At 42.7% G+C, this 22,711-nt stretch overlaps 1 protein-coding gene across 3 annotated transcripts in view; it reads left to right on the forward strand.

The window, feature by feature from the left end:
* fer (fer (fps/fes related) tyrosine kinase) overlaps positions 1-22,711 on the forward strand; it is a 35,468-nt gene that overhangs the window by 8,992 nt on the left and 3,765 nt on the right. Inside the window, exons 6-18 of one of the 3 annotated variants that reach the window (XM_021602980.2) lie at positions 4,291-4,428; positions 6,128-6,247; positions 6,388-6,510; positions 10,019-10,208; positions 14,875-14,970; positions 15,254-15,460; positions 15,987-16,109; positions 17,843-17,899; positions 18,035-18,150; positions 18,346-18,440; positions 18,564-18,687; positions 21,456-21,610; positions 22,079-22,201. In XM_021602980.2, the coding sequence (XP_021458655.1) occupies positions 4,291-4,428; positions 6,128-6,247; positions 6,388-6,510; positions 10,019-10,208; positions 14,875-14,970; positions 15,254-15,460; positions 15,987-16,109; positions 17,843-17,899; positions 18,035-18,150; positions 18,346-18,440; positions 18,564-18,687; positions 21,456-21,610; positions 22,079-22,201 (1,667 nt within the window). The remainder of the gene's footprint in view (positions 1-4,290; positions 4,429-6,127; positions 6,248-6,387; positions 6,511-10,018; positions 10,209-14,874; positions 14,971-15,253; positions 15,461-15,986; positions 16,110-17,842; positions 17,900-18,034; positions 18,151-18,345; positions 18,441-18,563; positions 18,688-21,455; positions 21,611-22,078; positions 22,202-22,711) is intronic. The other 2 variants (XM_021602981.2, XM_036977594.1) reach the window with 2 other exon arrangements.

Below are 22,711 nucleotides of genomic sequence, written 5' to 3' on the forward strand. Positions count from 1 at the left end.
GTTGTATGGCATTGAAGCTCGTCTGGAGGGTTGTTAACACAGTGTCCAAAGAAGGGCCAGAAGTATACAGAATGGTGTCGTCTGCATAGAGATGGATCAGAGACTCACCAGCAGCAAGAGCGACATCATTGATGTATACAGAGAAGAGAGTCGGTCCAAGAATTGAACCCTGTGGCACCCCCAATAGAGACTGCCAGAGGCCCGGACAACAGGCCCTCCGATTTGACACACTGAACTCTATCAGAGAAATAGTTGGTGAACCAGGCGAGGCAATCATTTGAGAAACCAAGGCTATCGAGTCTGCCGATGAGGATGTGGTGATTGACAGAGTCGAAAGCCTTGGCCAGGTCAATGAATAGTTTATGTAAGGACATCTCTCTCAGCAGACAAAACATTACAAACAGCTAGCAGCCAAGTAGATTGGTCACGAAAGTCAGAAAAGCAATAAAAATGAATGATCTTTGAATGTTTGCACTCACAAGACTCCCAGTTACACAATAAATGTTCCTTTTGTTCCATAAAGATTATTTTTATATCCAAAATACCTCCATTTGTTTGGCGAGTTATGTTCAGAAATCCACAGGCTCGAGCGGTCACGACCAGGCAGACGAAAATTCCAAATAGTATCCGTAAAGTTCGTAGAAACATGTCAAACGTTTTTATAATCAATCCTCAGGTTGTTTTTACAATATATAATCAAAATATTTCATCCGGGACAGTAGCATCTTCAATAGGAGAGAGAGATAAAATGTCTGCTCCAAGCTGTTGCGTATGCAAAACGCTGCTGGCACCCAGCCATACAATGACGTGATGTGATCTTTCTCGCTGATTTTTCAAAGTAAAAGCCTGAAACTATGTCTAAAGACTGTTCACACCATGGGGAAGCCATATGAAAATGAATCTGGTTGATATCCCTTTAAATGGAGTGAAGGCAGGCAATGGAACAGAGGTTTCAGAAAAAACAGCACTTCCTGGTTGGATTTTCCTCAGGTTTTCGCCTGCAATATCAGTTCTGATATACTCACAGACAATATTGTCACAGTTTTGGGAACTTTAGAGTGTTTTCTATCCTAATCTGACAACTATATGCATATTCTAGATTCTGGGCCTGAGAAATAGGCAGTATCATTTGGGTACGTTTTTCATCCATACATCAAAATACTGACCCCTACACTAAACAGGTTAAAGGAAAATTATATTAGTCCATTATTGACATAGTCCCAAAATGTTTTGCATGTCAGCAATCCACAAGGAGTAAGTTAGAAATAGTTGCTTTAATGTAAAACCAGTTTTCGAGACCACCTAAAGTGAGACCGATTCAAGACCAAGACAGGAGAAAATCAAGTCCGAGTCAAGACCAAGACTGGGGGGGGGGAGACCGAGTCAAGACCGAGACAGGGTTAAATGAAAAATGCGAGTCCAGTTCAAGACCATGATTTTAATTTTGTCAAATCACCACCATAATAAGAGTCCAAAATGTCCAGTATTTCTGTGTTCATATTTCAGGACAACATATGGATTCTTTAGACATTCAGAATAGTGAAAATAGAGCCACACTACAAATTATTACTAACCCAAACACAGTGGGGAACAATGAGGGCCGACTACGCCTTCAGAGAAGGGCGAAGGATTTATAAAATAATGATTGTAATGATAATTATTATTTTCAATGATGATCTGATTTCATCTCTTCAGTTTTTGTTGGAAAGGGTTAACACTGAAGGGGGAAAAAAGATCCAATCAGGATTTTTTTTGCTTGTTTCTGAAGAGATAAATCTAGCTAGTTTAGTCAGCCCTTGGTTAGGCCATCAGACGCTAGATAAAGGCATCTGCCATTCAACTGTATTAGGGCAGCGTTTTGGAGTGACCAATCACATTTTGATTTAATGGGTGAGACCGTTTTTGCAAAAATGTATGGAAACTTCTGCCTTGAAGGCAACAGGTCATCGCGCAATAGCAAGCAGTAGTTTCCCCACGGTCTAGCTTAGCTAGCGTTTGTTGTCGTCTAGTTTGTAGCGGCTGCAGCAGGTGTTATCAAAGAGGATGTTGTTGCTAATTTGTTAGCTTCTCCCTTATCAAGAATAACTTTAAACAAGAAGTTAAGTTTTAAATGATCATCATCTGGTGATTGGAACTGTGTTTTTTATTTTTTATTGCAGCACGCTTGCTGTTAGCCATATCTTTGAAAATAACTTATGTGCGTGAAACATTGTTGCATTTAAAGTGGAACTGAGAGCATTTTACCGACCATGAAATCTTATTAAAATCTGTTCATATACACCCACAGGAGGAATGACACTTAAAAAAAAAAAAAAATGGTACAAAAAAAATAAAAAATACAAAATCTGGCAAGCGACCACTTAGAATGTTTGGTAATTAGGTATACTAAGGCATTTGTGAAAATTCTATAGTAATATACACCGGGAAAGAGGCTGTGCGTTTGGACAATTAATAGACACTGCAATTAATAAAACCCGAATAAAAACATCTGTTTTGTCTAGGACCGGAGTCTACACAGACCGATGTGCCATAGCCAATCAGAGCTACAGTAGGCCTTTATACAAACAAGCCATTTGCCACAAGGGCCTGCCATTATTCACTTTGAACTGGACTGTGTGTTTACAGGCAGTTGCAACAGCGTGACTTTTAGATCATTAGAACGCATTTGCCAAAAGCCACAAAATACACCTGAATGGATTTCTGCAATTATGTAAACACCACGGGAGTCCTCTTACATTTGAGAACTTTACAGTCCTATTGATCAAACAACCATGACAAGGTAGGCTCTCTCTCCCTCAGTTATGCACATCAACAAGTAATGCTAGCCAGAGCAAGATGAGCTAAAATCTAATCTAATGAAAGAACGACAGAGCCTGAACTCGAACCCAGAATCTCTAGTGGCACAGCTAGCACTGCGATGTGGTTCCTTAGACCACTGCGCCACTCGGGAGGTCTACTATTTATATTTTTGACTACTTTTACTTTTACTTGACTACATTCCTTAAGAAAATATAGTACTTTTTACTCCATACATTTTCCTTGACACCCAAAAGTACTCGTTACATTTTGAATGCTTAGCAGGACAGGAAAATAGTCAAATTCATGCACTTATCAACTGAACATCCCTGGTCATCCCTACTGCCTCTGATCTGGCGGACACACTAAACACAAATGCTTTGTTAGTAAATTATATCTGAATGTTGGATTAAAAAACTAGAAAATGGTGCCATCTGGTTTGCTTAATATAAGGAATTTGAAATTATTTATACTTTTGATACTTAAGTATATTTTAAACCAAATACTTTTATACTTTTACTCAAGCAGAATTTTACTGGGTTACTTTTACTTGAGTCATTTTCTATTGAGGCATCTTAACTTTTGCTCAAGTACTTTTTCCACCACTGCCTACGTTTACTGACACCTGTCATATTCAGCGGGTGTTGTGTGTTCATAAATGTATCAGTTCTGTGCTCTGGCACACTCAGATGAGAGTGCTCTGATATCGGAGTAGATCGCCAGAGGGAATTTGCAAACGCAAGATATGTGCTAACTGGATGACAGGGGTTCAAGTTCTTGCCAGCTTACCAAATCACACCTGCATCTCTAGCTGTGTATAGACTCCGAGAAACAATATAAACAAACGTCAGTCACTCACCCACTCCAATGGCATAACATGATAACTCATCCTACTAGCAGCTAGCTAGCATAAAATGGGAATTTTTGTAGTACTTGAGTACTTGTAGTACTTTTAGATTTTTGTAGTACTCGAGACCGGACTCGAGTACTACAACACTGAATAAAATTGCACCCAAAAGCTATCTTTTGGTATTTGTTTACAGCCGGCATCATATGATGCTGAATGCATCATACCAGCTGTATTTATGTATTTGAAAACCTATGTATCTTAAACTTGATTGCTGACATGCAAAGAATTTGTAACTATATCAGCAATGGGCTAATTTACCGAATAACAAAAGGTGGTTTTGGGGTGCTGTTTTACTTTAAGCAACTATTTCTAACGTTCCCCCTTGTGGAAGTTTGGCAAATTGCAACGACACTTAGGCTGTATTCGAAACAACTATCCCCCTCCCCTGCATTCCATTTCCCGCACCACGGTGGAGAGTTGCACTTGAGTCTTTGGCTTTCAGTTTGGTCCACCAACTTCAAAGAAATATGTATTCAATATTTTTAGTTATTGGATAATATATTTCATAGAGATTTATACTAATAGATAAATTGAGCGTATTCTAACTGTGTTTTATGATTTTCCAACTGTTTTGTCATTTTCAGGAAGGGGATTTTGGAGGAATACAGTGAAATTACCAGTCTCTTAACTGATGAAATAGTGAAGGTCCACAAAGAAATACACACGTCCATCGACCAAATTGACCCTGTGTCAGAATATGAACACTTCATTGAGGTCTACAGGTAGGTTTTAGTGATTTTGCCTTAGAGACTGAACTGAAAAAACAACTTCTCTGGTTGAAAACAGCCATGTGGCATTGATGAGTCATAAACATTTATTCTAGTGTCAAAATTTACTACAAAGGGTAAATAGGATCAAATTTGGTCATAAAGTCAGTCTCGTCCAAAATCGGAGATTTGTGAGATGATTAGGGGAAAAAAAATGTCACAGAATTAAGGGAACGCCACCGTTTTCTTTGGGTTGGGGTTATTTCAATCCTGCCCACATTTGGCAGCACCCAAGTAATCATCAAGACCCAATCGTAATGCACATGGTCAATTTGGTTTGACTTTGGATATCCCTATGGTGCTAGTGAAGGACTAACAGTAAATTACACAATGTACAATGAGTGTACCAAACATTATGAACACCTGCTCTTTCCATGACATAGACTGACCAGGTGAAAGCTATGATCCCTTATTGATGTCACTTGTTAAAACCACTTTATTCAGTGTAGATGAAGGGGATGAGACGGGTTAAAGAAGGATTTTTAAGCCTTGAGACAATTGAGACATGGAGTGTGTATGTGTGCCATTCAGAGGGTGAATGGGCAAGACAAAAGATGTAAGTGCCTTTGAACGGGGTATGATAGGTGCCAGGCGCACCGGTTTGTGTCAAGAACTGCAACGCTGCTGGGTTTTTCACACTCAAAAGTTTCCTTTGTGTACACCCAAAGGACATCCAGTCAACTTGAGGTTGTTCTGAGAGCAAGGGGGGGGGGGGCTCAAAATTACGAAGGTATTCCTAATGTTTTGTACACTCAATATTGGGACAATATTTTAACATTTCAATAGCTCCAAGTTTCAATTAATTATAAACCTCAAAACCACTATATATTGTAGAAATTCATATACAAATATTGAAAGCATTTAATGATACAACTAAAAGGTGTTCAACATGAAAATATTGTCCCATTTACATTGTGTAATTACATTGTGTAATTAATTGGCGGTCCCTAACTAGCCCCACAGATAGGCTATCCAAAGTCAAACCAACTTTGCCACGGTCACACACCAGCCGGCTGAAGCTAATTGGCGAAGGAAGCTACTTCCAGACTCGACCTGATTAGACTGTTTCAAGTTATCTAGAAGGGTGAGTGACTAATTGTGTACTGTTTTGGCAGTGTGTACAAACGCTTCCCACGTGCGAACACACACACACACACACACACACGAGACAACCACATCAAAGCATGCCTCCAAGACCCAAATCTCTTTCTCAGTTACATTTCCTAATGAGGAGGATTGACCTAGAGGCTAAATCAGTCAGTTCAGCCCATCTTTAAAGGAAAATTCCACCCCAAAATGATATTTTGGTACTTGTTTCATTATTCCATTGTTGATATAGTCTCAATGTTTTGCATGTCGGCAATCATGTTTTCAAGATGCATAACTTTCAAAATACCCAAATCTGGCCTGTATGATGCACTTAGCATCCATCATATGATGCTTCTTTTTGCATCATATGGGACAGCTTGCTGTATTTTTTAAGTTAAATATTTTGAAAACTTGATTGCTGACATGCAAAACATTTTGGGACTATATCATCAATGGACTAATAAAACAAATGCCCCAAAATAGTTTTGGGGTGTTTTCCTTGAAGTAACAGTATTTTTGTCCCCATTTTAAATGATTTTGGTTAACATGAGATGTCATCTTCCAGGTCTCCAGAAACCAAAGAACCGAATGTAGAATTTGACATTTCACTGTTGGAGGAAACAGAGAATCTTCAAGCAAACGAGATCCTATGGAACAATTTGACTGCAGACAGTTTACAAGCGATGTGAGTAAAACAATTTATGAAGGGAGGAGAGTAATTGCGGTCATTGACCCTGTCTCGCGCTGATGTTTTGAAAAGAAGGTGGGAGGATGTTGTGAGGAATCAAGGAAGGACTTTTGAGATCCATCCATCTTCTTCCACAGGCTAAAATCCACATCAGATGAGCTGGTCCTCACTCAGCAGAGCCTACGCAGCAAGGAGGATCTTATGCAGGACCTGGAGAACAAGATCGAGGAGTCCACCAGAACATGTGAAAGGAAATCTGAGTACGTTGCTACCTTGTCTGATTAATCAGGCTATAATACACAATTAATTGTTGTATATACAGTGGGGCAAAAAAGTATTTAGTCAGCCACCAATTATGTAAGTTCTCCCACTTAAAAAGATAAGAGAGGCCTGTAATTTTCATCATAGGTACACTTCAACTATGACAAACAAAATGAGAAAAAAAATCCAGAAAATCACATTGTAGGATTTTTAATGAATTTATTTTAAAATTATGGTGGAAAATAAGTATTTGGTCAATAACAAAAGTTTCTCAATACTTTGTTATATACCCTTTGTTGGCAATGACAGAGGTCAAACATTTTCTGTAAGTCTTCACAAGGTTTTCACACAGTGTTGCTGGTATTTTGGCCCATTCCTCCATGCAGATCTCCTCTAGAGCAGTGATGTTTTGGGGCTGTCGCTGGGCAACACGGACTTTCAACTCCCTCCAAAGATGTTCTATGGGGTTGAGATCTGGAGACTGGCTAGGCCACTCCAGGACCTTGAAATGCTTCTTACGAAGCCACTCCTTCGTTGCCCGGGCGGTGTGTTTGGGATCATTGTCATGCTGAAAGACCCAGCCACGTTTCATCTTCCATGCCCTTGCTGATGGAAGGAGGTTTTCACTCAAAATCTCACGATACATGGCCCCATTCATTCTTTCCTTTACACGGATCAGTCGTCCTGGTCCCTTTGCAGAAAAACAGCCCCAAAGCATGATGTTTCCACCCCCATGCTTCACAGTAGGTATGGTGTTCTTTGGATGCAACTCAGCATTCTTTGTCCTCCAAACACGACGAGTTGAGTTTTTACCAAAAAGTTATATTTTGGTTTCATCTGACCATATGACATTCTCCCAATCTTCTTCTGGATCATCCAAATGCTCTCTAGCAAACTTCAGACGGGCCTGGACATGTACTGGCTTAAGCAGGGGGACACACCTGGCACTGCAGGATATGAGTCCCTGGCGGCGTAGTGAGTTACTGATGGTAGGCTTTGTTACTTTGGTCCCAGCTCTCTGCAGGTCATTCACTAGGTCCCCCCGTGTGGTTCTGGGATTTTTGCTCACCGTTCTTGTGATCATTTTGACCCCACGGGGTGAGATCTTGGGGTGGAGCCCCAGATCGAGGGAGATTATCAGTGGTCTTGTATGTTTTTCATTTCCTAATAATTGCTCCCACAGTCGATTTCTTCAAACCAAGCTGCTTACCTATTGCAGATTCAGTCTTCCCAGCCTGGTGCAGGTCTGCAATTTTGTTTCTGGTGTCCTTTGACAGCTCTTTGGTCTTGGCCATAGTGGAGTTTGGAGTGTGACTGTTTGAGGTTGTGGACAGGTGTCTTTTATACTGATAACAAGTTCAAACAGGTGCCATTAATACAGGTAACGAGTGGAGGACAGAGGAGCCTCTTAAAGAAGAAGTTACAGGTCTGTGAAAGCCAGAAATCTTGCTTGTTTGTAGGTGACCAAATACTTATTTTCCACCATAATTTGCAAAGAAATTCATTAAAAAATTTCTGGATTTTTTTCTCTCATTTTGTCTGTCAGAGTTGAAGTGTACCTATAGACAACAGGTGTAAATTATAGGCAATTAGCAAGACACCCCCAATAAAGGAGTGGTTCTGCATGTGGTAACAACAGACCACTTCTCAGTTCCTATGCTTCCTGGCTGATGTTTTGGTCACTTTTGAATGCTGGCAGTGCTTTCACTCTAGTGGTAGCATGAGACGGAGTCTACAACCCACATAAGTGGCTCAGGTAGTGCAGCTCATCCAGGATGGCACATCAATGCGAGCTGTGGCAAGAAGGTTTGCTGTGTCTGTCAGGGTAGTGTCCAGAGCATGGAGGCGCTACCATGAGACAGGCCAGTACATCAGGAGCCGTGGAGGAGGCCGTAGGAGGGCAACAACCCAGAAGCAGGACCGCTACCTCCGCCTTTGTGCAAAGAGGAGCAGGAGGAGCACTGCCAGAGCCCTGCAAAATGACCTCCAGCAGGCCACAAATGTGCATGTGTCTGCTCAAACGGTCAGAAACAGACTCCATGAGGGTGGTACGAGGGCCCGACGTCCACAGGTTGGGGTTGTGCTTACAGCCCAACATCGTGCGGGACGTTTGGCATTTGCCAGAGAACACCAAGATTGGCAAATTCACCTCTGGCGCCCTGTGCTCTTCACAGATGAAAGCAGGTTCACACTGAGCACGTGACAGACGTGACAGAGTCTGGAGAAGCCGTGGAGTCATGGTCATGTCATCAGTCATGGTGTGGGGTGGCATTTCTTTGGGGGGCCGCACAGCCCTCCATGTGCTCGCCAGAGGTAGCCTGACTGCCATTAGGTACCGAGATGAGATCCTCAGACCCCTTCTGAGACCATATGCTGGTGCGGTTGGCCCTGGGTTCCTCCTAATGCAAGACAATGCTAGACCTCATGTGGCTGGAGTGTGTCAGCAGTTCCTGCAAGAGGAAGGCATTGATGCTATGGACTGGCCCGCCCGTTCCCCAGACCTGAATCCAATTGAGCACATTTGGGGCATCATGTCTCGCTCCATCCACCATGCCACGTTGCACCACAGACTGTCCAGGAGTTGGCGGATGCTTTAGTCCAGGTCTGGGAGGAGATCCTTCAGGAGACCATCCGCCACCCCATCAGGAGCATGCCCAGGCTTGTAGGGAGATCATACAGGCACGTGGAGGCCACACACACTACTGAGCCTCATTTTGACTTGTTTTAAGGACATTACATCAAAGTTGTATCAGCCTGTAGTGTGGTTTTCCACTTTAATTTTGAGTGTCACTCCAAATCCAGACCTCCATGGGTTGATAAATTTGATTTCCATTGATCATTTTTGTATGATTTTGTTGTCAACACATTCAACTATGTAAAGAAAAAAGTATTTAATAAGAATATTTAATTCATTCAGATCTAGGATGTGTTATTTTAGTTTAATGTTAAGGCCTGCATGTTTTTTTTTCTTCAAAAGGCTGTTACTGTAGGCTGAATGATAGAACAGCTAGTTCCATGTTAAAATGTTTTGGGATGCATTTTCTCCATTGTTTTTGATGGTAGGCCACTCTTGTAGTCAAATAGTCACACTAGGCTACACGGCCGCTGTTAAAACTGTAACTTAAAGCAGGTATTGCCTCAGTGTTCACAGTAAAATTTGCTCAGTGCCGGGAACATTGGTCTTCACACCCATTAATCAGAGCACAGATAAAGCTAAGCAGTTGGAGCTGTTGCACTGTAGGCTATATATCGCTCTGGGAGAAAGCAAACCCCAAAATAATTTTCCTCGTTCCGAGAGGCAGATTAAGCCGTAATTCTGTTTGAATTCAGAGAAGCGCCAGAGTGTGACCCCCCCCCCCCCCCCCCCCCCCCTCATATCTATCCCTATCTTTTCACTCTCACATACACATACTCCCATTTTCTCTCTCCATCTCACTGCCCCTCTCTCTTTGTTTCTCTCACAACACACTCATTCACTCCCTAACTCATTCTCCCTCTCCCCATCAGTGCGGTTCTGCTGCTCAGTCAGAAGCAGTCTCTGGAGGATCTGAGGCAGACTGTCCAGTTGCTGCGCTGCACCGTGGCCAAGCTGGGCGCCCAGAAGGACCTGCTCGACCACAAGATGCAGGAGAATGAGGGCAAGGAGCTGCCCCCCATGGTCAACTACGAGGACGACGCGCGCTCAGTCAACTCCATGGTGCGTCAGTGTTGTTGATTAGTTGTTGGTTTTTAATTGGGAAGAACTTACTTGTCTAGCCTGGAATCCAAGCTGATATATCGATGGTGAACCATGGTGAAACAGAGCCTATCAGTGTGCATTTCAGGCTATTACTTGTCACTCAGACACAGCTTTGTAATAAGAAGGAATGCAGCACTTTCCACTCGGACTGACCCACGGTATGAACTTCTGTCCTGTCTTAGACCGTTTTGTGTCGAGCCAAACGGTCGTCTTTGCCGTGTTATTTAAATGCATTCCCCAGAGAGATGCTGTATATCGTTCTGAAGGCATCTATTGATTAGATCAAATAAAAAGGTGTCGACTTTACAGACAAATGCTTACTCACGAGCCCATTCTCAACAGTGCAGAGTTAAAAAGTAAAACAAATATTAACGAAATTAAAAAGGAAATAGTAACACAATAACAAGGCTGTATACAAGGAGTACCAGTACCGAGTCAATGTGCAGGGGTACGAGGTAATTGAGTTAACGCAGTATGTACATGTGGGTAGGGGTTGAAGTGACTAGGCAATCAGGATATATAATAAACAGAGTATCGGCAGCATATGTGTAAGTGTGTCGGTGTGTGTATGGCGTCAATATGCATGTGTGTATGTAGTGTGTGTGTGTGTGTGTGTGTGCGTAGAGTTTAGTGAGTGTGCAAGGGAGTCAGTGAAAAACAATTAAGATACATAAATAATAGAGGGGGTCAATGTAAATTTGATTAACTGTTCAGTAGTCTTATGGCTTGGGGGTGGAAGCTGTTCAGCTGCATTTCGGTCACAGATTCGGTGCTCCGGTAGCACTTGCAGAGAGAACAGCCTATGACTTGGGTGGCTGGAGTCTTCAACAGTTTTTAGGGCCTTCCTCTGATACCGCCTGTTATAGAGGTCCTGGATGGCAGGGAGTTCGGCCCCAGTGATGTACTGGGCCGTATGCACTACCCTCTGGAGCGCCTTGTGGTCGGATGCCGAGCAGTTTGCATACCAAGCGGTGATGCAGCCAGTCAAGATGTTCTCAGTGGCGCAGCTGTAGAACTTCTTGAAGATCTGAGGGCCCATGCCAAATCTTAACGCCTGTGTTGGTGTGTTTGGACCATGATAGGTCCTTAGTGATGTGGACACCAAGAAACTTGAAGCTCTCAACCCGCTCTACTACAACCCCGTCGATTTGAATGGGGTCATGTTCAGCCCTCCATTTCCTGTAAAACAGATTTCAGTGTCCCTGTATTATAATCACGGCCACTGGGAGCGCCACATCTGGACGAGCATTTTCTTGTTTGCTTATAGCCCTATACAGCTCATTGAGTGTGGTCTTCGTGCCAGCATCGGTTTGTAATGATAACTAGACAGCTACGAAAAATACAGGTGAAAACTCTTTCTAAATTGTATGGTCTACATTTAATAATTGGGTATTCTAACTCATCGCGCACCAGCGGTTGTTCATTTTTATTTATTTATAAGGGACAATGTACACATAATAAAGAGAGACAAAACCACCAACCCTGATCTTACCGGACTCTGCCGTTCTGTCCTGCCGATGCATAGAAAAGCAAGCTAGATGTATATTATCCAGGTCTTTGTTTAGCCACGACTCCCGAGAAGCATAGTATATTACAGTTCTTAATGTCCCGTTGATAGGATAGTCTCAAACGGAGCTCGTCCAGTTTATTCTCCAGCGATGGGACATTTGCCAGCTACAGTTAGACTACCAAACAAGTTAAATGTCTAAACCTCTGATTAAACGTTTTCCACACACATAGCTAGCTACAGTGCCTTCAGAAAGTATTCACACCCCTTGACTTTTTCCACATTATGTTACAGCCTGAATTTAAAATTGAAAAACAGATTAAAAAAAATATCACTGGCCTACACACAATACCCCATAATGTCGAAGTGGAATTATGTTTTTCGAAATGTATACTTTCGCTCAAATTTTGTGCACAAATTTGTTTACATCCCTGTTTGAGCATTTATCCTTTGCCAAGATAATCCATCCACCTGGCAGGTGTGGCATATCAAGAAGCGCATTAAACAGCATAAACATTACATAGGTGCGCATTGTGCTGGGGACAATAAAAGGCCACTCTAAAATGTGCAGTTTTGTCACACAACACAATGCCACAGATGTCTCAAGTATTGAAGGAGCGTGCGATTGGCATGCTGACTGCAGGAATGTCCACAAGAGCTGTTTCCAGATCATTTAATGTTAATTTCTCTACCATAAGCTGCCTCCAATGTCGTTTTAGAGAATTTGGCAGTACATCCAACCGGCCTCACAATCGTAGATGACGTGTAACCACGCCAGCCCAGGACCTTCACATCCGGCTTCATTACCTGCGGGATCGTCTGAGACCAGCCACCCGAACAGCTGATGAAATTTAGGAACATTTCTGTCTGTAATAAAGCCTTTTTGTGGGGGAAAACTCATTCTGATTGGCTGGGCCTGGCTCCCCAGTGGGTGGGCCTATGCCTAGATGTGAAATCCATAGATTAGGGCCTAATGAATTGATTTCCTTATATGAACTGTAACTTGGTAAAATTGTTCAAATTGTTGCATGTGTGTGCTTAACAAGTCTCATAATAAGCTGCATTGACTCACTCTGTGTGCAATATAGTGTTTAACAGGATTTTTGAATGAGTACCTCATCTCTGTACCCCACACATACAATTATCTGTATCAGTCAAGCAGTGAAGTTCAAGCACAAAAACCAGGGAGGTAATCCAATTCCTCACAAAGAAGGGCACCTATTGATAGATGGGTATATAAACATTAAAAAAAAGGATAAGGAATATTCCTTTGAGCATAGCGAAATTACTAATTGCACTTTGGATGGTGTATCAATACACCCAGTCACTAGATACAGGCGTCCTTCCTAACTCAGCTCCTGGAGAGGAAGGAAACCGCTCAATACTAACCTAGTTGACAGAGTGAAAAGGACACCTGTACAGAATAAAAATATTCAAAAATATTCATCCTTTTTGCAACAAGGCACTAAAGTAATAATGCAAAAAATGTGGCAGAGCAATTCACTTTTGTGTCCTGGATACAAAGTGCTATGTTTGGGGCAAATCCAGTACAACACATTACTGAGTACCACACTCCAGATTTTCAAGCATAGTGGTGGCTGCATCATGTTATGGGTATGCTTGTTATCGTTTAGGACTGGGGAGTTTTTCCATAATAAAAAATAAACGGAATGGAGCTGAGCACAGGCAAAATCGTAGAGGAAACTCTGGTTCAGACTGCTTTCCACCAGACACTAGGAGATGAATTCACGTTTCAGCAGGACAATAAACTAAAACACAAGACCAAATCTACACTGGAATTGCTTACCAAGAAGACAGTGAGTGGCCAAGTTAGTTTTGACTTAAATCTGCTTGAAAATCTATGGCAAGACTTAAATGGTTACCCATGAAGACGCATAGCCGTAATTGCTGCCAAGGGTGATGCTAACATGTATTGAATACTTATGTAAATGAGACATTTCTGTATTTCATTTTCAATCAATTTGTAAACATTTAGAAAAACATGTTTTCACTTTGTCATTATCGGGTATTGTGTGAAGATGGGTGAGAGAGAAAAATGTATCAGGCTGTAACAACAAATGTGGAATAAGTCAAAGGGTATGAATACTTTCTGAAGGCACTGTATGTGTAGCCTACTTGGACAACGGATCCCCACTTTTCCCATTCTCCCACAAATAGCCTAAGCCACAGGACTTATCGCAGGCTCATATTTCCCTACGGGAGAGCACTGCGAATCGTAGGTTGGGATTTTTTGACCTGGTTAAATGTACATTGAACAACGTAGCTTTATGGCATGTTTTGTTATTTCTGTTTAAGTGAGTTTGCTCTGTTTCAATGGGGATTTTTTTGTTGGTTTCCCCAAGTTGTGGTCGAGGGGAATTCGTCCTTATCACGTGAATATCGTATCAGTTGATAGAACATTCCAAATGACCATGAAAATGATTACATCACAATACTCGGCAGCCATTGCGAGTGTACTTATGAGTTTAGCAGTCAAATTGTCAGGGTTAGAGCTTCTATGACCGTTCTATTCATTCTGTGCATGGTCCTGTACATTTTCATTGTATGGTAGTAGGTCAGTATGTTTTTTTTTTTTTTTTTTGTCTTCTGCTGTCTCCAAGGACATTCATTCAGACTACTGAAATGTTTTTTTGTTTTTTTCTTAAGGACAATGCTGTGCCTGCCCATCTGGGGAGATGAAATGTGACAGTGTGTCTGTGTGTCAATCAGGTTTCTGTTTAAAGACGATGGTGTCATAGAAAACCAGTTCAGAATGATGTTGCGTACTAGTTTTCCATTGACTTAGTCCTTTTAGTGAAATGGGAAACATATTTCATTGACATTGAGATGTTTGACTTTGAATGGGGCAACGTATGAGCGCGACATACAAAGCCTTGTGTTGACTGGTATGTGAGATGATTTAGTGCTGTTGAGCCTCCTTTTGGGCTTCAGCTCTCTCTGCAGATAGCTGGGTGAACAGAGGAGGGCAGTGTGAGCACATAGGGATCACTCTAACCCTCCCGAACATACAGTACAGTCAGGTTTTCTATATTGGGCTTGTTCAATTGTTAATGCTCGACTGCTTATCAGTCTAACATATTTCTCTGTCATTTTTAGGACAAAGGCAAAGACAAGATATCAAAGTTTGACACCTTGCGTCATTCCATCGCCGGTATCATCCGCTCTCCGAAATCTGTCCTTGGCTCATCATCTGTAGGTTCTGAAGTCTGTTATTTCAAAAATTGTTTTTAAAACCATTGTTTGTGTTGCCTTGTGTAGTGAGTGTGGAAAATATGTTGTGTATCGTACACATTGCATTCCAATTGTGAATGATCTGTTTTATCACGTCTCGTCAACAACATGTCCTTTTCTGAGTGGCGTGACACAGATCCTCCAGCTGTCTTGACTGACAATTGAAGAGTAATTCACAATTGATCCCTAACTGTCATTATCATATCATCATAATATCATATTTCATTCCGTCGTACGTGTCCAGCAGTTTTTTGACGTGATCCCGACCAGTGAGAAGCCCCTGGGGGACCAGGAGTGGTACCACGGGGCCATCCCCAGGACCGAGGCCCAGGAGCTGCTCAAACAGCAAGGCGACTTCCTGGTCCGGGAGAGCCATGGCAAGCCTGGCGAGTATGTCCTGTCTGTCTTCTCCGACGGACAACGGAGACACTTCATCATCCAGTTTGCAGACGTGAGTTCTACGCGTTCAGTTGTGAATAAAAGCTGTTTGTCTCCCTTCAGAGCAATTGGGTTTCGGCAGTATAAGAGACAAAAAAAAAGGATGTCTTCGGGTATATTTGATGCGATGATGTGCCTCAGCCAATGATTACTTTGTGTCTGTTACATATACAGAGATACAAGTTCACAGGCAACTTGGTACGAACTGAAACTATTTGACAAGGAATTCTACGGTTCATTGATTCCGAAGGCAGTCACAAGTAATGCTGTTAGTAATTGCTTGTGAAGTTATAAGGTTTCCGTAAAAACGAAAGATGATGATTAGCAAATATTTTGAATGCATTAATGACTAAGTCAGTAGCCTTGCAGTTAGTGTCTTCCCTGAGATTGGAAGATTGGGAGTTTAATCCCCAGCCGAGTCGTACCAAAATGGTACTCAGCATTACGGAGATGGATTGGGGGTAAGGCCAATGAGCTGTTCTGGCTTTGCACAAGTCTTTCTTTTTTTTTTATACCTACTTTCTGCTCTTTGTCCGCAGAACCAGTATCGTTTTGAAGGCACTGGCTTCCCGACCATTCCTCAGTTAATTGAACACCATTACACCACAAAGCAAGTCATTACCAAGAAGTCAGGGGTGGTGCTTTTAAACCCAGTCGTCAAGGTAAAACATTTTCTCTCATATCCATGTTCATTCACCATGTGATGTAGATCAGAAGTCAGTGGGAGTTGTCCCAACAGGGATGGGAAATGTAATTATTACAACAGCCATCGAGCTCACTTGGAGGCCTTTTAATGGCACACTGTAAAACTCGTTAATACGGTCAGGTTGTCCAGAAGCGTCTGGTGTTAGGCTAATAGACGTTCAGAAATAAGCCCCGTCAATTTCAAAATGAGCATTCACATTTACATTTGATGCTTCCAAAACAGGAAAAGGATAGCAAGCAACACCCACGTCTCAAGTCGTTTTCAGCGACATCAGTGGTCTAGGCTCTATAACTATTAGTCCTAGTTGTACCTTACGAATAGGGCCCCGACTCCTGGCCCTAAATCATGATATTAAAGGTTCTGAAGTTCTTATTTACATTTTCATAAAGTTTTTGTCATTTAGCAGATGCTCTTATCCAGAGCGACTAACGGTAGTGAGTGCATGCATGCATTTTCATACTGGTCCCTCGTGGGAATCAGACCCACAACCCTGGCGTTGCGAGCGCCACGCTCTACCAAACTGAGTCACGGAATAAACATACATCGGTTTGTATGACTGCCGTGGTGCTTTTGTACTCGGCTCTCATTTCAGTCAGTTTTCACCAAGTCCTTCATTTGAGATGCATTACTTTTTTACAGGCTCTCTCACTGAGACTCATTATGTACACATCCACTATCTACCGCTGGTACTCGCGACTTTTAATTGATTGATTTTCCGACGTTCTGACATACCGCATCATCTCAGCGTTATTTGATGTTTTGTTCCGCAGGTTATGGCCATATCCTGAAATATAGTGAGAATCTGAAATCAAGTAAATATTTCAGTTTTAATAAGTACTGTGCTGTGATCACAGTTGAACATCTTTCTGGAGGTTAAGTTCTAACTACACTTGCCACAATTTAATGAAACATACTCCAATCGGGCTTTTCAGTCCTCTGTATTAAATTACATTGATCATAATGTGCTCCAAAAGATTCCTTGGCTATTTTAGCCATTGACGCTGTTAACCTCTGGTTTCCTGACCTGTATGACATCTTTCACGGCACATTTCTCATGTATAGGCTCGTAGTGCAAATGTATTTTAATATCCGCTATGTGCTGCAACTGGATCCAATATGCCTGGCGTTTTCTCGATAGAGGGAAATAAGTCAACACTTTCAATAGCCAGGTTTAATCATAAAGAAGTGCTAGAGTCCTCCTAAGCTACCCGGTTGGTGTTGAACATAATGGTGTTTTAATTGCCCCAGCCATTACGAACACAGGGTTAATGGTTGTTGTCATTACTACTGTATTGGGTCTGCTGAAGCCGCCGAACACTAAGTGTTTTTAAATAGTCTTTTTGTGAGCACTTCATGGCAAAGCGGTGACATTTTCCCATTAGGCACCACATCGCACTTGGAAGATTGGATCATTATTTTTATTCAATGAGACTGGCCATTGGAATGTGTTATGTTTAGCTGGACCATTATTTTCTTGCTCCGTGAAAATGTTTTTGAGGCATCAAGGTTTTTGTGGCTGAAGTAATTGTTTCTCGGTTTTATAGGAATTTTGATCATACAATAAATAGTCAGTCGATGCTTTGTTACACAGTAGCGTGTGTGTGTGTGTGTGTGTGTGTGTGTGTGTGTGTGTGTGGATGTTTTGTATTTGGTGTTTACATTGCCTGTGTTTTGTTCCATCTTTCGTAGGATAAAAAATGGATACTCAACCATGAGGATGTTCTTCTTGGAGAGCTCCTTGGCAAAGTTAGTGGGTTTTGGATATCCTCTTTGTGTTCCCCACACCTGTAGGACAGAGGTGGTTGTTTTTTGGTTGTTAAATTAATATATACTAAACAAACTTTTGTTACTGTATCTCTGTTTTTCTTTCTTTGTTCTTAGGGCAACTTTGGTGAGGTATTCAAAGGAACATTGCGGGACAAGACTCCTGTGGCAGTCAAGACATGTAAAGAGGATCTTCCACAGGAGCTGAAGATTAAGTTCCTATCAGAAGCCAGGTGAGAGGAGCAATATATCCTGCAATATAGTGGAGGGAAATGTCCGCCATCAGTCGCAGGTCCCTTTTTTAAGTGCCTAGAAACATCTGTTCACTCATATTTGACATGTATTTACCTGAACAAACTTTTAGTCTGGTGTTTTAGAGTTCTGACAAATGTGTAACTGTCTCGTACTGTCAAATGTTGCTGCTACAGGATCCTGAAGCAGTATGACCACGCCAACATTGTGAAGCTGATAGGCGTCTGCACACAACGGCAGCCTATTTACATTGTGATGGAGCTCGTGTCAGGTAAGTCCAGTAGCGTACAGTACTGCCATACAGAAACAAACTTTTTTGGGACATAACTCCGTTGATGTCCCCCCCCCCCGAATGTTACAATTCTGAACATAGATTTTGATATCTTATTGGAAGGAGGGGACTTCTTGTCGTTCCTCCGGAAGAAGAAGGAAGACCTGAAGACCAAACAGCTGGTGAAGTTTTCTTTAGATGCTGCTGCAGGAATGGCTTACCTCGAGCTCAAAAACTGCATCCACAGGTATTGGTTTACGTGTGCTGTATGTTCATTATTCTGCATCGAGTATTCCAACCAAATAGACCTATCTGTCTAACGTTCAAGAGATTGTCCATGCGTTGAACAGAATTTCAGTTCAGCTGTTCTTATTTTTACTCATGGGTCCTGTTAATGGTACAACATTTTATACATGAAACCTCTTGCCCTAGCAGCAAGCCCACTCCATTTTCAAACCTAACTACAATTCCATGATCCCCCCCCCCTCCCCCCGAAGTAAGATATGTGAGAGGACAACATGGATCTCTCGCTGCTTAACATGGTTTACAACACTATCAGCTTTGATAGTAACACCTTGAGCTCTGAGCCATTTCTCTATGCTGGCTAATTTGAGATTGTGTTTTCAGGTGAAAACTATTTCCACCAAGCCAGATAGTGATAGCAAGAGAAAGTGAGGTGCTGCTGCTGCTGCAATCAGTCTTACATTTCTCTTAGCACAGCGGGTCTATCAAATCATCTCCGGTGCATTGCTCTTACTTATCTCACCGGGACCAGTGCCCCTGAGTGACAGCCTAATTTGGCCCAACTCCGCGGCTTAGTGCTGGCAGTCAGCAGAAACGCCAGGAGAAGTTCTTTGAAAAATAAACTCAGCAAAAAAAGAAACGTCCTCTCACTGTCAACTGCGTTTATATTCAGCAAACTTAGCATGTGTAAATATTTGTATGAACATAACAAGATTCAACAACTGAGACATAAACTGAACAAGTACCACAGACATGTGACTAACAGAAATGAAATAATGTGTCTCTGAACAAAGGGGGGTCAAAATCAAAAGTAACAGTCAGTATCTGGTGTGGCCACCAGCTGCATTAAGTACTGCAGTGCATCTCCTCCTCATGGACTACACCAGATTTGCCAGTTCTTGCTGTGAGATGTTACCCCACTCTTCTACCAAGGCACCTGCATGTTCCCGGACATTTCGGGGGGGGAATGGCCCTAGCCCTCACCCTCCTATCCAACAGGTCCCAGACATGCTCAATGGGTTTGAGATCCGGGCTCTTCGCTGGCTATGACAGAACACTGACATTCCTGTCTTGCAGGAAATCATGCACAGAATGAGCAGTATGGCTGGTGGCATTGTCATGCTGGAGGGTCATGTCAGGATGAGCCTGCAGGAAGGGTACCACACGAGGGAGGAGGATGTCTTCCCTGTAACGCACAGCATGGAAATTGCAACAAGCTCAGTTCGATGATGCCCCAGACCATGACGGACCCTCCACCTCCAAATCGATCCCGCTCCAGAGTACAGGCCTCGGTGTAACGCTCATTCCTTCGAGGATAAACGCGAATCCGACCATCACCCCTGGTGAGACAAAACCACGTCTCGTAAGTGAAGAGCACTTTTTGCCAGTCCTGTCTGGTCCAGCGACGGTGGGTTTGTGCCCATAGGCAACGTTGTTGCCGGTGATGTCTGGTGAGGACCTGCCTTACAACAGGCCTACAAGCCCTCAGTCCAGCCTCTCTCAGCCTATTGCGGACAGTCTGAGCACTGATGGAGGGATTGTGCGTTCCTGGTGTAATTCGAGCAGTTGTTGTTGCCATCCTGTACCTGTCCCGCAGGTGTGATGTTCGGATGTACCGATCCTGTGCAGGTGTTGTTACACGTTGTCTGCCACAGCTGTCCGTCCTGTCTCTCTGTACACTGTCTTAGACGTCTCACAGCACAGACATTGCAAGATATTGCCCTGGCCACATCTCCAGTCCTCATGCCTCCTTGCAGCATGCCTAAGGCACGTTCACGCAGATGAGCAGGGACCCTGGGCATCTTTCTTTTGGTGTTTTTCAGAGTCGGTAGGAAGGCCTCTTTAGTGTCCTAAGTTTTCATAACTGTGACCTTAATTGCCTACCGTCTGTAAGCTGTTAGTGTCTTAACGACCGTTCCACAAGAATGGGAAACCGTGTTTAAACCCTTTTACCATGAAGATCTGTGAAGTTATTTGGATTTTTACGAATGATCTTTGGAAGACAGGGTCCTACAAAAGGGATTTTTCTTTTTTTGCTGAGTTTATATTGAGTATCTGTAGTCCTCCTCACAGTGCAATTGAAACGGGGGGATACAGGGCTCAATTTGAACATGCCGCATGCACACACTCTTGCGCATACTTACACACAAACCTGTGATTTGTGTATACACACACACACAGAGATGGTACAGGGTCATCCCATCCACCTGCAGCAGGGCCCAAACTATCTGTTGGATGAGTTTTCTCTTTGTAGATTATAAATGTTCACATCATCTGATTTACAGACAGTATGGTGACCTTTAACCTACATGTACCGTAGTAGTTGAGATCCCCGTCTGTCCCGACTCATGTACATGTGTTTTTAGGTGTCCTGATTTGCCTACTATTTAAGTCATTTATTGAATGGCCCATTGTTAATATGTACATTAAAATGGTTATTCATATGGCTAGCATCTGTCACGATCAGCAGGCTCTACCACTACATCCATTCACTTTGTTCTGTAAATATTCTGATCTAGCTACTGCACCCAATGTGTCTGTGCGTGCGCATAAATTGCTTGTTTGATGGAGATGTTGAGGCGGGCAGCAAATAACGGCGAGAACGGCTATCTAGCTGAACGCTATGTTGCCAGTCTTGTCATGGTATAGAAACTATTGACTAATACTTCTCTGAGAGCAATGGTTTCCGTTGAAATGCCTGTTAAATGTTGTGGTCATGAGTGACTGTTCGTTCACGTAAAGTGATATTGTAGCTCCGTCTGTCTCCCACAGGGATCTGGCTGCCAGGAACTGTCTGGTGGGAGAGAGCAACCTGCTGAAGATCAGCGACTTTGGGATGTCGAGACAAGAGGATGATGGGATATACTCGTCGTCCGGGCTCAAACAGATCCCCATCAAGTGGACGGCTCCAGAGGCATTAAATTATGGTAAAACTGCGTGGCTTTACTTTTTCACCAATTTCGTTATCAAACCTCCAAATAGATTTGTCATTATGTGCTTAACAGCAACACTGGCCTAGCCGCATAACACTGGCCTAGCCGCATAACACTGGCCTAACCCCATAACACTGGCCTAACCCCATAACACTGGCCTAACCCCATAACACTGGCCATAACCCCATAACACTGGCCTAGCCCCATAACACTGGCCTAGCCCCATAACACTGGCCTAGCCCCATAACACTGGCCTAGCCCCATTACACTGGCCTAACCCCATTACACTGGCCTAACCCCATTACACTGGCCTAACCCAGCTAAATGCAACTACAGTAGTTGGTATTTAGGGAGTATATGATTTGAAGTCTGCAGAAGGTAGCATAGCTTTTTGATGACACAACATCCCCAACATGTCACCACATTTCTTCTCCAATACTGAGAGTGTTGTTGTTGTTCCAGGGAGATACAGCTCGGAGAGTGACGTGTGGAGCTATGGGATCCTCTTATGGGAAACGTTTAGTCTCGGAGTGTGTCCTTACCCTGGGATGACCAACCAGCAGGCCAGAGAGCAAGTGGAGAAAGGTAAGGAGACGTCCCTCCGAAGGTTCAGAGTGTCGTCTTGATTTCCTTGTCTGACAGAATATCTGTGTTAGCTTGGTAGCCGGATCCGTTTGTGCTTTAGCCAACTCCTCTGTTGTTGATTTTTTTAGGCCAGTGGCCAGAGGAGTATGTGCTCCAATATTTTGTTGGAGCCTCTTTTTATTTATTTTTTACCTTGACAAGATTGTTTAACCGATTGTATCTTATGATTTTGCCTGTTTCTAGAGATTTGCTAATGATATCGGACACCACATATGACCATTAGTGGTCTGATGAAGGCATTTCTGACTGGTAACAGTCTTTAAGAATGAATGAACGGTGTACTAATTAGGTATAAAACTGAAGGTAATGAGGGAATTCAAAAGACTACGCCACCATAATTATGCATTGACCATCGAGTGAGTCCTCATGCATTGGATTTGGCCAGTCGTGAAGAGAACCGCATTGGTTGGTAATTTGTTTTCCAACCTTATACCCCTGATTATCCTGCCT

Source organism: Oncorhynchus mykiss, chromosome 5 (assembly GCF_013265735.2).
Source record: "Oncorhynchus mykiss isolate Arlee chromosome 5, USDA_OmykA_1.1, whole genome shotgun sequence".
Lineage (NCBI taxonomy): Eukaryota > Metazoa > Chordata > Actinopteri > Salmoniformes > Salmonidae > Oncorhynchus > Oncorhynchus mykiss.